The sequence below is a fragment of the Rhipicephalus microplus genome, unplaced genomic scaffold, assembly GCF_043290135.1.
Source record: "Rhipicephalus microplus isolate Deutch F79 unplaced genomic scaffold, USDA_Rmic scaffold_56, whole genome shotgun sequence".
Lineage (NCBI taxonomy): Eukaryota > Metazoa > Arthropoda > Arachnida > Ixodida > Ixodidae > Rhipicephalus > Rhipicephalus microplus.
Genome location: NW_027464629.1, coordinates 78,256 through 94,590, shown reverse-complemented (window position 1 = coordinate 94,590; position 16,335 = coordinate 78,256). Strand labels below are relative to the sequence as shown.

Sequence of the window (16,335 nt, the reverse complement as noted above, 5' to 3'; positions counted from 1 at the left end):
TATGTACAGGGTCATCCTACCAGAGCAGTTATTTACAGGGTCATCTAACCACGGTGGTTAAGGGGGGACGTGGCAACGAAAATTATCTCTGTTATTTATGAAACTAAAGGGATGAAATTTGGCATGCAGATGCCAATTGTTGGGCTGATATCATGACTGAAATCGCTTTCGAGCTATCTAACATAACTTGTGAGTTACAACACTTGATAGACTCTCATCGTCACCCCAAAATTAATTTGCTAATTAGACACAAGTTTGTCAAAATTTCTGCATAAGGATATTTACAAGGGTCCCTTTTGCACAGTAATGCTATTGGTTTATTTTTAATATTTAGGTGAGCACACAACTTTTTTTCTAAAATGTTCTGGACATTGTCTTACTAACAACTTTTACAAAAAGCCAATTACAAAAGTCTGTACGATGTGCACATTAATATGGACAGCTTTAAGGCACTCATTGATGCCTCAGAATCCAAGTGCAAGAAACAAAATGGCTATAGCTGAATTTGTTGCGAAATGGCACTGGGATGACTGACGGGAACTACTCAAAAAATGAAACCTGTAAAAATAGAGAAAAAAAAATTGGAGCTAGAAGCTGATAAATTGGAACTCGAAAAGATTGATAGATATGTGGGGTTTAACGTCCCAAAACCACCATATGATTATGAGAGACGCCGTAGTGGAGGGCTCCGGAAATTTCGACCACCAGGGGTTCTTTAACGTGCTGGAACTCGAAAAGAAGCTGGCTTTATTTTTCATTGGAGAAATGCATCTTTGTGGCTATCTTGAGCTCCAATATGTCCTCTTTATGATGATGCCAATATAGTGGCACTTCGCCAAGGAAAAGCTGCGAATTTGCATTTTGCTATGCCTACTTTTCACATAGCTTCTGACGACAGCCAACCAGTAAAATGCTTGTTTCTCAACTTCTAATACTTATTTTGATCTAAAAGCACACTGTGATGTAAAACATGGTCTCAGGATTACAGAAAAAAATTAATTGAAAAACCGAACATTTTGACCAAATTTACAATTTCCATTGCTACGTCCCCTATTAAATGCAGAAACATCCACATCTGAGGTGAGCCACATCAAGCCCTCATAGAAGGTGATGTTTAAGACGCCACTAGAAAAATTATTACTGTGCTTGTCGGCATGACGATTGCGCATCCCGCAAAGAATACTTCTCTCTCAAAAAAAAAAAAATGCTTTAGTTTTGCCGGCCTGAATACTGGTGAGGTGTTTACCTCAGATGTGGTCGACTGTACACAAGCAAGGTTTTAGTGTACAAGAGCACGCTGCATCGAAACAATTAAGGCGACAGACACGCACCTGCACCATCAGTGTAGCCATGATTGGCCACTTCTGCGACATCCTGGGGAGCGCACGGTGAGCCACCCCCCGAAGGGCTGTCCAGCTGTGGCTTGAGGTTTCTGATGAGCTGCGAGTATGCGTTCTCCTCGCCTTCCTTAGAGAGAAACACCTTGGAAACGGCCGCTGGCTGCACACGAGACAAACACAGAAAAAAGAGAGATAACATACAAGCAGTGTTAGAGACACTTCAAACATTCCAAAATCAAAGAATTAAAATGCCCAAGCTAAAGGGCGGCAACTCTTGCTTCCTTTAGATAAGAAATTGCCTTGCAGCTAGCACATGCTTGCAAGATATCTTTCTAGGGAATTTCAGTATGAGGCTGTACATTCCGCAAACAATATTGTTATAAGACCTATCGAGGGGAAAGGATATATCTCTAAATGCATCGCAAACATTTCTTTTGTACATAACAGTTGCGACTTTCTTTTGAAACAAATCAGGAAGGTATAATCTACCGACATACAGCTTGTAGAGATATTTTCAGGTTTAGCAAACATATAGTAGAACAGAGCAAGCACACCCGTAGTTTTCCTAGCTATCATTTTGGCATAAGCTATGTATATTATTAATTTAGCTACTAAAAAAGGCTTTAAACTAATTAAATTTAACATAAGCTTGTATCTCAGCTGGAGTAACATACGCACAATACTATTTTAAAAGGAGAAATAATCAATTCACTGCCTCCCTTCAATTGGGACCTGGACCTAATCATGAGCTCAACGAAACATTCCAAAAAGCTGACAAAAAAAAAAAGATCCTGCAAGAGAGTCCCGTTTGTGTGAGCACAATGTCACCTGAACTCACGCAATGCCTCCTTGACGGTGTTTCGTTCGTGCAGGGTATTTCTCCTGGGGCAGGCAAACACAGCGTGATTTGAGATCTTGAAGATGCACAGGCATACACAACAGCACTCAAAAGCACAGAGCAGCAAAACAGACGAAAGAATGGATGAGAAGGTCACTCTTGTTAGTGCAATACACTTAAGAGTGGCAAGTTGGTTTGACAGTATGACACACTCCTTTAATTAAGAACAACAAATATGCTAACAGAGGGACGAGACAACATAAGTGCTTGCTTTGTTGTCTCTATCTGCATGCATGTTTGTTGCATTTTGCTGTCTCATTTGAAAGGCCCTGCAATGCCTTTTCAAGTAAGGGCCTTTTCAAGTAGTCATCCAATGGATTCACTAGGCAAGCTTATTGCCTCACGAATTCCCCACTCCAAAAATTTTTCTAATCGTATCTGTCCAGCCTGAGCAGAGTTAAGATTTGACTTTGACCTATACTACAATCGCACTCTGCACTCTCTCTTTGATTGTTCCAATTAAAGAACCGGTAATTAAGCAGGGAGAAATGGCCCAGGAAGTAAAAGAAAATACGTCACGCTCACGCGTGCCTCGTGACCTTGAGCACTTTTTCTCTCTTTTTTTCTTCTTCAAATATGTGGCTTTTCAGTGCAATCGCGCACGCATGCGTAGACAAGTCGCTGCCTTCCTCAGTGGCCAGAGTAAAGACCGAACACGCCATGCAGAGTCAACCAATGGCCAATACGATGGCTGTGAAAAGAGAAAGCAATCTCTACCTGACTTTCAGAATTTATTGCGAATTCCGCGCAGCGTGCTGCGCTATATTATTTGGCTTGCACGCTCTCAGGTGCTTCGACTACTAATCGGTAGTATGTTGTGACCAGTCTCAAAAAGTGCTGCAGGGCCCCTTTAAAGGTGTTCGGAAAAACTTTTTTTTTTCAGCATAGTCACAACACACTGCAGATTGGTAGTCGAGGCTCCTGAGAAGATGCGAGCCCAACATTAGAGAGCACGAAATGACATGGAATTTGTAATTATTTCTAAAAGTCAGAGAGAAATCATTCTCTTTTTGTACAAATGATGCCATGTACACAAATGACGGTGCCATATGCTCAATTCACGGCCATTGGCTGATTTGAGCAGTGATAGCCGCATAGCTACCGAGGCTACCGCAGGAAGCTGCTACATGCCCATGCGTGTGGTCGCTTTTACACTGAAAATAAGCCACACGTTAGAAGAGAAATGTTGTCAAGGCCTTGACACGTGCACGGCATAGCTTCTTTGATCAAGGTTCTCACGAAACTAATCCCTCCTTTCTTCACTTTCAGTGCACTCATTGGAATGAGAGAAAAGAGCAATTAGTACAGCGTGCAACAAATCTCCAACTCTGCTCGTACTTGATATTAAAAAATTGTAGCATCAATTAGATCATGAGACAATAAACCCCACTAATAAAGTCATTCGATGGTTATTTTTAAAAGTATAGCAAGTGAAGACTGTACTTCACAAACGTTCGCTCACTACTAGCACAAGTTATGAACAAGACTGTTAGCTACTATGCCATGCTGAAATTGCAACAATAAGTACTAAACTGAAATCCACAACACAATAAACTTTACCACATGTTATTGTGAAATGAATCGGTAATGCGAGTTTACCACCCATACAAATAAAATTAGAATCGCATGGTTACGTTTCTAAAGGTGCCACTGAAAAATAGCCATGGATGAATTTTTATGACTACACAAATTTGCACTTCAAAAATGTGTCATCAAAGTTCTCATGAAATTAATTCAGTTTAAAAGATGATTCTTCGAATAAATTTACACCCTCGACTTAAATTTTTCAGACTAGATTGCACGTTTGGAGTTTTGCCATTCAATGTTTGAAAGTTACTACCATATTTACACAACAAGTCGACTCGAATGTAGGTCGACCCCTCTAGAACCACATTTCATTAAAAAAAAAAAAAATGTTTTTATGCATTGTGGAACACCTGGCACGGCAACATGGCTTCACGGCAGTTCTTGAAAGCTCTGCAGAAAAGCTAGCTTTGCAAAAATGTGTAAGTATCATTTTTGGAAAGACTTTACAACCAAAACAAGTTTTCGATTCTAGATCAAACCCCCTACGTCAGATTTCAATTTAAGACATATTATGTTGACCTACAATAGTGTAAATATGGTATGTTGCATTTTCTGCTGGCTTGGACAAGTGTGGTTACTAGTGGCCCACTGCATAGCATCCACGACTGGCAGCGAGCAAAATCTTCCATTTTCGGAAGCCATACCTACTCTTCTTTGGCCAGCAATGCTTTAGGAGGACGCCACTTTTTCTTTCTCAGCCAGCCTCATAATTGTAACTATTACACAAGTAGCCTTTTTTTTTTCACCCTTGTTTTCCCAATCATCATTTTGCAAGTGGCTGTTTCAGTGGACAGTCGAGTATGTTTTCAAGACATTATGCACGTCAGATATTCCATGCCACTGCGGTCGCTCAGTGACTTCGACACTTGGCTGCTGAGCTGAAACTTGCAGGTTCGATCCCGGCCATGACGGCGATGATCTGCAGGAGGCTTCCTAGCTGTGAGATGTCCGTACAAATTAATCCAGAACTCCTGCTCTCCAGTACCGCGTCGTTAAATCCCACGAACCGACCAACCGAAACGTTGTGCACATCTTTTTTCTTTTTTTTTACTGGCTTTAAACTTTGTGCGTTTGCAGCCATCACGGACGCATGAGGCGATCACAGTATAATTTGCTTCACAGGAGATGCCACATATGGACTGTTTTCAGTGGTGACTTGTGTCAGTCATTGCATGCGTCAGTAACCCCGTAATGTTCGCAGGCAGAAAAAATTGTGAAAAAACAATCATTAGTTTTACTTTTTTGTAAAGTTCTTATTGCAAAAATTTGAGGCATGACTTAATTAGCACCAATTAAAAGGAATTAAAACAGTGAATGTGTACCTCAGCTAAACTCCACTATAACCATTTAAATATTCAATGGCTTCTCTTCCATGAATCTTTCAGCAGTCTATCTATTAGACTGTTTTAAGGCATTCAATGCAATGCATTGAATAAGACCCAGTGGGCCCTACAAGGCAATGCTAACTCAATGAACCACCGTCAGTTTACACCGTATTTACTCGCGTAATGAACCCACCTTTTGTTTTTTCAGAAAAGTCGTAGCCAATTTGGGGGAGGGTTTATTACGTGGGAGAAAAAAAGTTACGGGAGTAATAAGAGTGAGAATTTCGCGTGACGGCTGTGCTTGTTTTGGCCAGTGAAATGCGCGACAAATCTTTTTTCATAGCCCAAAGCTTTTTTTGTTTTCTGCCGTAATGGAAGCGCGCAGATCGACGCCCAAATGTCCTCTAGCCGCTCTGCTCCAATGCTCCAGCGCATGCTGTTTGTAAACAGCCTTGTAGTTACGTACCCGCCTAACGCACCCTGCGCAGCAGGTGTCCCAACTAAGTTCACAACGACAAACTCGACAACAAAAACGCAGCGTTGAAAGGCTGCGCTTTGCATGGCTTCCGAGCTGGCGGGTGCGCGCCATGTTTCTACCCTGCACGCCCGCCATTTTAGAGGCAATGCACTTTGTTTTTTTTGTTTTTGTTCTGTTTTTGTGCCAATATGTTTGTATAGCGCTAATAGCAAAGAGGTTCCTCCTGCATTCAACAGATGGCACTTCGCCACAAAAGCCGTGACTTTCAAATTTTGATTGCATGATTGCAAAACTATGTTTTGACATTTATTGCATTGTTATTTTGTTATATAATTGCTTAATTTAATATTGTTATGATTGTCAATGACAGTGGCTATCATACCGAAATAAAATGAACAGATACACTAAAAATATACATTCAAAAATTTTTCCCCTATTTTCAAACACCAAGATGGGGGGGGGGGGGGGCAGTAGGTTCATTATGCGAGTGGGTTCTTTACGCAAGTGAATATGGAGGATGCATTAACCTATAAAGATAAAAAAGAATGCATATACCACCCACGAGCATAAACTAAATAGAACTGGTGTTGTATAATGGAACAGGGACAAAAATGAACCTAATGAGAGCTTATCGACGTGGTTTTACTGTAACGTGAAACGCACCACACTAACGCGAAGAAACCACCGCTGTTAAATAGACGAGAAATATGCCACATTTTTCGCAAGAGCTTGTGCCATGTGATGAATAGATCAGGAAGCTGCAAGCTGTTGTGCGTTACGCAGACAAAAGTTCAGTTGCCATGTGATGATCACGTCATGCTCCACTGGGATTGGGCAGATAATATCAGTCACCCATGGGGGGGGACACAGAAATACATGAGCAGAAATCATTTTAAATATTGATGGGGTAGAGAAAGCACACTTTCATCTGCATCGTCATTGTGGCATTTTAAAAATGTTCAGGTACAGTCCCTAATTAGCCAAGCTTTCAATCTTTCTCACAATTATTGTATGGTAAAATGCCTTGAAACACCTTGAATGTATTCAGATTTAAATAGTAGATTACGGGGGTAACGAAAATATAGCACTGCGTTGATTATTAAACATGGGAGAAAACACACAATGTACTGTATAAACTCTTATGGGCTGGACTTCTTAAAGGGGCCCTGAAACGCTTTTTCAAGTAACCACGAAATGAATTCACTGGAAAAGCTTATTGTCTCACAAATTCAACGCTGCAAGAAATTTAAGAATCCGTCCAGTGTGAGTGGAATTAAAATGGTTTGTCTCATGCTGTAATTGCATTCTCTCTTCTCTCGTCCCGACAAAAGCGCAGGAAGCTAAGCAGGGAAGGATGGCAGGGCCACTAAAAAATGTCACACGAGCCTTGTGGCCTTGAGCACTTTTTTCTTTTTTTTCCCTTCGAATGCGCCGCTTTTCCGGTGTGATCGCAAGCGCACATGTGCACAAGTCGCGGCCTCCCACTGCGATCTCTGTAACGAGCGAGCGCGCCATGTTCAAATCAGCCAATGGCTGATAAATGGGTGATTCACGTGCGATTTTTGGGCATATTCCCCCATTCGTTGGGAGAAGAGAAAGGAATCTTTAGCTAACTTTCATAATTTATTGTGAATTCCAGGCCGCATGCTGTGCTATAATATATGGCTCGTGTGTTGTCAGGAGCCTCTACTACCGATCGGCAGCGTTTTCTGACCATGCTCAAAAAGGGTTGCAGGACCCCTTTAAAAAAAGTTCGGCCCGCAGAGAAAATAATCAGACTTTCTTTGCACAGCTCCACACCCATCTAAGGCAGGTTACAAGTCCATTTACCAGCAAGCAATGGCTACTTCTTGTGTGGCACTAAATTTTAAAAAACATAACCAGCAACAACCTAACAATGCTAACATAAACCAATTTTTTTCTGTCATTCTTGATTAACACAGACTGTGGTGATTAATGGAAGATAAAGCACAAGTGCAGCGCAAGTGAGGAAACAGTGACCTGCTTTTCCTCTGCAATATGAAAAGTTCTGGAGGGAGAAAAACCGACAAAGCAGACACAATTATGCCATCACTCCACGGTAAAAGGAGAAAAAAAAAGGGATAGTCAAGAACATAGGAGCTCACCACAGCTGGTGCTGATGCGGCAAACAAGCTTGGGTGGAGATAGTGGTCATCATCATCATCGGAGTCCTCGTTGCCTGCAGCAAGCGCGAGTGACAGTTGAATAGACAAACAGCCAAAGCACACACGTAATGCCCCCAATACTGTCGCGATACCAATGGGGCAATCTTATATGATCAGTCAGGCATTTATAAACACTCTAATAAAAATATATATGGCCCTTATGCAAAACATTTAACTGCGACAGCGATGAAACTCTTCATGCCATCAGCCATGGCCAACCTTTTTAAAATTACTCTCAGTTTGCAAACTAGCTTCGAGAAGTGGCCAGGTTTTGTCGCTGTTGCGAAAAGTAGCGCTGGCATAGCGTGGAGATCACTTGAGCTGCAGTATGAAGGGCGACGCTTGCCTCAGCAATGATGCTACTGGCTTAGGTTGTTCTGGAGCAAGTTTTGGTAGGATTATGCGAGTATTCAAATGCTTTGAATATTCTAGCGAATAGTAGAGTATTCAAATTTGCTTTGATACGAATTTAAATTAGTAAAACTTTCTATGTATTTACAATGAACAAATAAACGTATTAGTCCGCCTATAACTCCCTGTAAAGGTGGTTTCACTGCAGTGTAGAAACGTTAGGCCGTGAAAGCACCCACCCAAAGAAAATACGCTCTGCCACGAACCTCCACTTCTAATTTGAAGGGGCTCAGCAACACTTTTTGGGCATGGTCAGAAAACGTTGCCAATCGGTACTTGAGGCTACCGAGAACACGCGATCCACCAAATATTATAACGCAGCACCGCGGCCTGCCATTCACAATAAATTCTCCAAGTCAGCTAAAAATTGCTCTGTTCTCCCGGCAAATGATGCCACAAGCTTAGAAATTACTCGTCACAGCCATTGGCTGATTTGAGCAAGGCACGCTTGATCGTTACTCAAGCTGCCCGCGCGCGCATAATCGAACTGAAAAGTTGTGTATTCGAAGCAAAAAAAAAATAGCAAGGGAAAATCCTGAGGCGCATGATGCATTTTGTTTCCTCATGCCATCCCTCCCTGCTTAACTTCCAGAGCTTTCATCTGGACGAGAAGAAAGAACGCAAAGGAAGCGTGCGACAAACCCTTGCAACTCCTCTCGTACTGGATGTATTCTCAATACTTTTGAGGCTGTGAATTTGTGAGGCAATAAGCTTCTTTAGTGGATCCATTCCATGGTTACTTGAAGAAGTGTTTCAGCCCCCCCCCCCCCCTTTTCCCTTTAAGCTAAAATATCAATATCGTTTCAGCATTAAGTAATTGCTCTCGGGCTGTCACGTCAACTTAGCATCGTAGTTTTCTGACCACTTAGGTGGCGAAAGGAGCAAACTTCCGATGAGTTTTGTCGTTTTCACTTCCTTTAAGGCACAGTGTGAACAGGCCTCCTCACAGACAAGTTGTGTTACGCCGTTCGTGTGCAGAAGTCAATCGTGTGGTTGTACCATTCGTAACATTGAATCACAGCGTATTTTATATAATGTAGTCCCTTCGAAGTAACTTTCAAATTCGTATCATCGTGAAATTCGCATCAACCGTAATTTTATCATCAAGACCTGTACTTTCGTGTTTGCCCATGATCCCATTGACGCGACTGCACTTGTGTTCACAGCGATTGTGGTAGTGTGTAATTGCGCTTGGGCTAGCAGTGCCTGACTGCACTTGCGTACTTATAACACCGTGGTTGTAATTCACGATAGCGAGGCTATACTCGGCGACAACTTTTCTTGATAGCACTGTGGAAGCTATAAAACCAAAACGCATGCCTGCTGCTATGCCAAAAAATAGTGCTTTAGTTTTCTCGTTACTTTTTCACGTCCCTTGCTGTAATACAGTCGAACCCCACTACAACAAAACTGATGGGGTACGGATAAATTTGAAGCGAAAATTACGTTGTAGTGAAATACAAAAAAAAACAGCCGATCTGAGCTACAAAAACAAAGACACGTTTATTCTCGAAATTCAAAAAGTGTCCGCTGCTTTTCATTCTTTCCCAGCAGCGTCACGATGTGATTCTCACCCACGCATAGTGAGACCATGCTGAAAAGCACGCAGAAACAACGAACCAAACAGTTGCATTAACACGTTAACAACAGCAGCTGTCCGCCCTCAACGTGTATCCGACAACGCCGAGATGGAGGCAGAGTATCGTGGAGCGGCAACTTCTATGTCGTTCTTATCACCTATCACTCGCAGCTAGCTGATTTTGTTGATAATGCGGACGAACAGCCGCACTGATTAGTTACCATACTGGCAAAGCGTGAACATAATGATAAGCATCGGAAAAGGCATTGTTCCGCGGTTGCACCGAGCAGCAGCGTGAAGGAAACCATGAACTAAGCGATGAGCTTCAGTTTCGGATCGTCTGCGGCCCAAAAGCAAGCAAGTGGCTTGCTTTTACTGCAAGCCAGTGGCAAAAAAGCAAGCCAGTGGCAAAACCAGGGAAGTCTCATCGCCATCGCTATCGAGCAATGACTGCGCCCACGCTTGCTCAACAGCGGCGGTTTCTGGTGGTGCCAACGCGTGTTTTAGGCTTCTTTGATGCATTTTCAGGCTATGAAAGTGCATCGAAATGTTAAAGATTGGATTTAGTATATAGGAATAAGTATCTGAACCTGGAATTGCATCGTGAAATTTCATTGAAACAAGACGACATAAGGAAAAGTGTTCGTTGTGGCGACAATATTTATGCATTGAATCCTACGGACTGCTGAGGGAGAATCATGAATTTTTCGTTGAGCGGCGTTCGTTTGTCACAAAACGAGCGCTCTAAAACGGGCGCACCGCCAAATTCTCGCGACGAAGCGCCGAGAGGTCAACGATAAAAAAGAAAACAAGCATCCAAAGACTCCCCGGGCACGCGTCCCTCTCCCCTCGGAAGTGTAGGTTCGCCGAGGAACCTCCTCACCCCACATCGGCGGCCGAGCAAGCCCTCGAAATTTCTCGAAGGAAAGGGGCGTGGAGATGCCGGGTTGAGTCATCCGTCGCGGACGGCCTTCGAACCGTCTCGCTCTCTCCCCAGCATTCGCTGTGTATCGCGCCGACGAAATGATGAGAACTTTCTGGAATCGGACGCGGAACGTATTTAATCGAGCAGCCGAGATGAGAGATCAGGAGAAGACGGAAGTTAGCGCCAGAGCGCGTAGGGATTCCGCCGTGTAGTCGGCGAAGGTTTTGTCCGTAGAGACAAAGCAGGAAAAGAAGATGATTTCCACCTGTGGGGTGACGACTCGAGCTACAGGCAAGAGTGTGTGTTTACCGCTATCAAGCAAAGACGCGTGGCAACAGCTACGTGTGTGAAGCCGACGTGTTTCCGGCGAAGAAGTTTGAAGCTTGGAGAGTGGCCAATTGAAGACGCGAGGTTTCCTGGAAGAGAAACTTCGGCGAGGTTTTCTGGAAGAGAAACTTCGGGGGCAGTGGAACGACAACAACGCTGGACTTTGAGTGAATGATTCTCGGAAGAGTATCATTCAGACCTTTGTTCCAAGAACTTTGGACTGAATAAGTTTCTTAACACTTTAGTCTTTAAGTGTCTTGGTTGTTCGATGCATGCGACTGGATTGTAGTGCGTATTGTTGTCTGTGTCCGTTGTTTCGAGTGTGGCTGATTGTACTGTGTAGTACATTGTTTGATTGGTGACCTATTGTATGCAACTATTGTGGAGTGTGCATTCTTGTGTATTGTTTTCGATCTGCCATTATTGAGAATATAATTTTGTCTGTTTATCAACTCTCGGCTCTGACTTGTTCTTTGGGCCACAGCCGGCGTCCGCTGGCGTGCCAAAAAGGACCACTTCTAAATTGTCCACGCTTTCGTGGTGCGGTTCGGGGGGCCGATACTTCGGCCCTTGGAATTAGCCTGGCGATCGCCTCCCTAATTAACGGGACCTGTGACAATTAATCTGGCGTCCGCGACAGGACCTTTTGGTGCACAGTGTGTCCAAAGTAGTGAGAAAGAGCCTTGAGCGGTTGATACTGCTATCGGAACGATTTTGTGTGTTGCTCAGTGTTCTCGTTAACGAGTGCAGGGGAGTGTTCCGATAGACTGATTTAGGCAGATACTTTTTACACGCGGCAAGACTGCATTTGTGAGACACAATGGATCTCGAAGTTAGTAGCTCTTGGTGAGAAGATGGGTCTTTCTGGCGCCGAACTACGGAAGTGGGTAAGCCAGAAGGAGAAAGAGGCGGTGGAAATAGAAAAGCTGGCCGCTGAGAGAGCGAGAGAAGAAAGAGAGGCAAAGGAGCGACAGCTGAAAGAAGAAAGAGAGGAAAGGGAACGGCAGCGGCAGCATGAGATGGAACTCGAGCGGCTCCGTTTGCAACCGCGAAGTCAAACTCCCGTCCAAGCTAGAGTTGAAAGCAGCGAACGGGAAGATCATGGCTTCCGCTTGAACCCAAGCAAGCTGCTCGTAGCGTTTGATGAAAGGAAGGACGACCTTGACGCGTACCTTCACACATTTGAGACGATTGCAAGGAGCCAGAATTGGCCGGAAAATCAATGGGCAACTGCTTTGAGTACTTGCTTGAGTGGTGAAGCGCTCAGTGTGTACGGCAGGCTGAGGCCGACTGATGCAGCCAACTATGCAAAGGTGAAAGCTGCTTTGCTGAAGCGACTTAGATTTACTGTGGAAGGATTCCGGGACAGATTTCGGACAGGAAAGCCAGCTGATGGTGAGACGGCTACGCAGTATGCCGCCCGACTTTGCCGTTATTTCGACAGATGGATTGAACTTTCAGGGACAGCGCAGGAGTACGATGAGCTTAGAGAGTTCCTAATTAGAGAACAATTTCTTAGTAGATGCCACCCAAGCCTGTCGCTGTACTTGAAAGAGAGGAGAGCTAAGTCACTTGAAGACATGCTTGAATTAGCTGATCAATTCTTGGAAGCGCAAGGTGGAACTAACTTGGCCAAGGTCAAGAAGGAGTGTCCCGAAGATTCAAAAAATTCGGCACCGGAACAAAAGAAGCGTGCACCGGAGAGTGTTCCGCGATGTTTTCTGTGTAACCGAGTGGGTCATCGCGCGAGCAACTGTCGTACTAACTTTACGAGCCCTACGGTAGTAAAATGTTTTAAGTCTGGTCAGACTGGGCACAAAGCAGACGCATGTCGAAACGGAACGAGTCAAACTCACCAGGTATCCTGTGTGCAAGCGGCACCGAAATCCGGTAATAATGCCGTCACCGATGGATTCGTAGAGTTGAAAAATGGGGAGAAAATTCCTATTGTGGGTGCTGTAATGACAAAACAGCCAACCGGTGTCACGAAGGGAATGCCCACGCTGCCTGGAAAAGTTGCGGGCAAGAAGGTTACGGTGTTAAGGGGAGATGCGGGTCGAAAAATCGCGTATTTTGCGAAAATTTCCACTTTTGAGATATTGCTTCTAAAATCACTTTTGATCATTCAACTATCATTTCCCCAAAGGTCATAGCTGAATTCAAACAAGAAAGTGGTAAAAAGTCGATCTGCGCTAGTGAAGGTAGCTGCCGAAGTCGCCAATTCACGCATCCGACGGCTATTTTTGAAAATCCGCCACTCGGCAACACGATGACGTACGCCATCGGGGTTTGTTCGGTGGTGTAGATCAAGGCTCCTTCTAGTGTACAGGCGTCCCCCTAGTTTCGTATTTTAGTGAGGAATTTCACAAAACAGTCGTTTCCAAGTCGGTTTACAGCCAAGCTGCAGCCGCTTCGCGCATCTCTACCGGTCACATGGTACGCTACCGAGGCCGCCATCGGCTACATCTGATCGGCCTCGCTCGCTGAGCGCTTGCGACGATCGGCACTTGCCGTGCGTTTCTATGTTTTTCCGAGTTCACCATGGATAACTCGAAGAAGCGAGACTTCCGAGCACGAAAGTTTGCAAGCAAGAACAAGTACCAAGGGCGTCGGCGTAAACCGAAGCGCACAGCAGCGGTAGAAGAATGCGAGCCGCGGGCCACTAGGCCTAATCAAGGCAGCGGAGATACGGCGGCTTGCGGGAACTTCGACGAAATCGACGCCGCGATCAAGTGCATCAGCGCATCAGAAAAAAAGATTGAACAGTTCGAAAGCGAAAGAACGAAGAGTGTTTGTGGCTCTGTGAGCGGAGTATTTTGTGACATCGGCGCACTGACATCGATAATAAGCCGTGCTGTTTGTCCAACATGCCACACCGCTGGACTCGTCGTTCGCGACACCGCAAGTAAACGTAAGGGCCTCTCTTCGTTCCTCGAGCTGCACTGTGATAACAGTGAGTGTCCTGAGTCAGTGGTTTCTGCCGCGCATAGTTCACGGCGTGTTCTGCCGGAAAGACAGCCCACCGATGCCGGTGATGACTGGAGCTACCGAAGCGGCAGCTCGCGCGACAGCTTCGCTGTCAATGTGAAGGTAGTTGTGGCTGCGCGTGCAATAGGCATTGGGCATGAACAGCTGTCGCGTTTTTGCGCTATTCTTGGACTGCCAATACCTATGCATCATAAGACTTTTATTGCAATCGGCAAAAAAGTTTATGCTGCAGCTACCAAAGCTGTGCAAGAAAACCTGGCGAAAGCGAGGATGATAACTAAAGAGAAAGTGGATGGGGCTGATGTTGCTGTCATGTATGGTGGCACATGGCAAAAAAGAGGGCACAAGAGCCACAATGGCATTGGCACTGCTGTGTCTGTGACACTGGTTTGTGCCTAGATTTTCAAGTGCTATCGAATTACTGCCTTGCCTGTAGCCGGCACCAGGACTTGGGTGATGAAGAAGAAATATGGCAAGCATTCCACACACCTGTCTGCGAAAAAAATACAGAGTGCTCTTCTCATGCCATGGAGACTGAGGCAGCTTTGCGCATATGGGGCAGGACATCCTCATACACAACACCATTGCCCTTCACCAAGTTCCTCAGTGATGGGGACAGCAAAGCTTATACCGCTGTCGCTGAGGCCAAGGTATGTGGTGAAGCTGTTGTGGACAAGGAGGAGTGCACAAACAGCTTCACCACATACCTTGGCCTCAGCGACAGCGGCCAAGCGTCTAGGCACTGCACTTCGGAAACTGCCAACACGACTTCCACGAGGGGAAAAGCTGACAGATGGCACAATTCAGAAGCTGCAGAACTATTACCGTATTGCTATCACAAACAACAGAGGTGATATTCTGAAAATGCATCGTGCCATCTGGGCCTCATATTTCCATTCATCATCGAGCAACACAGCAGGCAGCCACCGATACTGTCCAGAAGGGGCGACTTCCTGGTGCAAGCATAGGCGAGCCGAAGCGCTTGGGGAGGCCCCACCCGACCACACACCAATCTTGACCAAGGCTCAAGGATTGGCTGTGCTTCCCATTTACAAGCGGCTCACAGATGAAAAGTTGCTGGTGCGTTGTATTCAAGGGAAGACCCAAAACGCTGCAGAATCTTTGAACAGCAAAATCTGGTTGTTGTGTCCGAAGACCAAGTTTGCCTCCCGGACAACAGTGGAAACTGCAGCTGCTATGGCCGTGTTGTGGTTCAATAAAGGACATTCAAGCTTTGAACAGGTGCTAGAGGAGCTTGGTGTAGTCCCACCAGATCAACTGATCACCCTGGGCCAATCCCGCGACCAGAGGAGAATCGAAAGAATGTCTGCGTGTGAAACAGCCGAGGCAAGGGCCCATCGGCGGAACGTGGCAAAGAAAGCGCGCCTTGATGACTCCCTTCTCAAGCGGCGAAAAGGATCCACATATGGAGCAGGACAATTTTAGGTGCTCTAGCTGTGTCCCTTCTATGATATCACCAAGTTTTGTGCAAATCGCACTGTGTAATCATGAGTAAACATATTTACAACTTTCAAATGCATTTTTCTCGATTTCCATTTTGAGGTAATTCTCTCATCTTGTGCACAATCTTTTTTAGGCATAAAATAGTCCTATCTTGATGAAATTTTGCACAGAGCTTAATCAGTCACTCTAGAATACAAGTATCTACTTTAGGTTGCATTATACATCACAGATTTTTTGTTACACAACTTGATACACTGATAGAGAGATGTAAAATATGCATTTAGTACTTTTAATTTTTTTTTAAAATGTAGCAAATAAATTTTCTGTTTGAGGTACTTTTCTGTATTGTACTGCTCAAGTGCAGCAGAATGAGCCATTTTGCAATTCTGTGTGAAAATGTTTAGTAAGCTTTATTATGTGCACAAAAAACACTATATTTTGATATCAATGTTATAGTAACTCCGGAACTACTATAGCTATCAAAAAAATAATTGCAGTTATGAAATCAGCACTGCAAGCTTTACTTACACCTAAAATTTCAAGGAGCTGGGTTATGAAATAAAAAAAAAACCTTTTTCGAGTAGCATCTCCCCTTAAGAGATACCGGCAGCTCCACTGTTATCGTGCGGAGAAATTTGGTACGGGAAAGTGAGTTAACAGGCAAAACGAAACCAGTTTGCCTAATTGACAGTACGGTTCGGATGCTTCCCGAAGCAGAGATTGAGGTTGAAACCCCGTACTTCAGTGGGAAGGTTAACGCTCTATGCATGACGACCCCCCTGTACGACCTCGTCATAGGAAGCATCGACGGGGCGCGAGGGCCGAAC

At 44.6% G+C, this 16,335-nt stretch overlaps 1 protein-coding gene across 1 annotated transcript in view; it reads right to left on the bottom strand.

Annotated features, from left to right (window-relative positions):
- Nucleotides 1–16,335, bottom strand: part of LOC142788359 (splicing factor, suppressor of white-apricot homolog) — an 85,816-nt gene that overhangs the window by 47,563 nt on the left and 21,918 nt on the right. Inside the window, exons 6-7 of the mRNA XM_075884919.1 lie at nt 7,755–7,828; nt 1,332–1,500 (exon numbers count right to left, since the gene is read on the bottom strand). Of these exons, the coding sequence (XP_075741034.1) occupies nt 1,332–1,500; nt 7,755–7,828 (243 nt within the window). The remainder of the gene's footprint in view (nt 1–1,331; nt 1,501–7,754; nt 7,829–16,335) is intronic.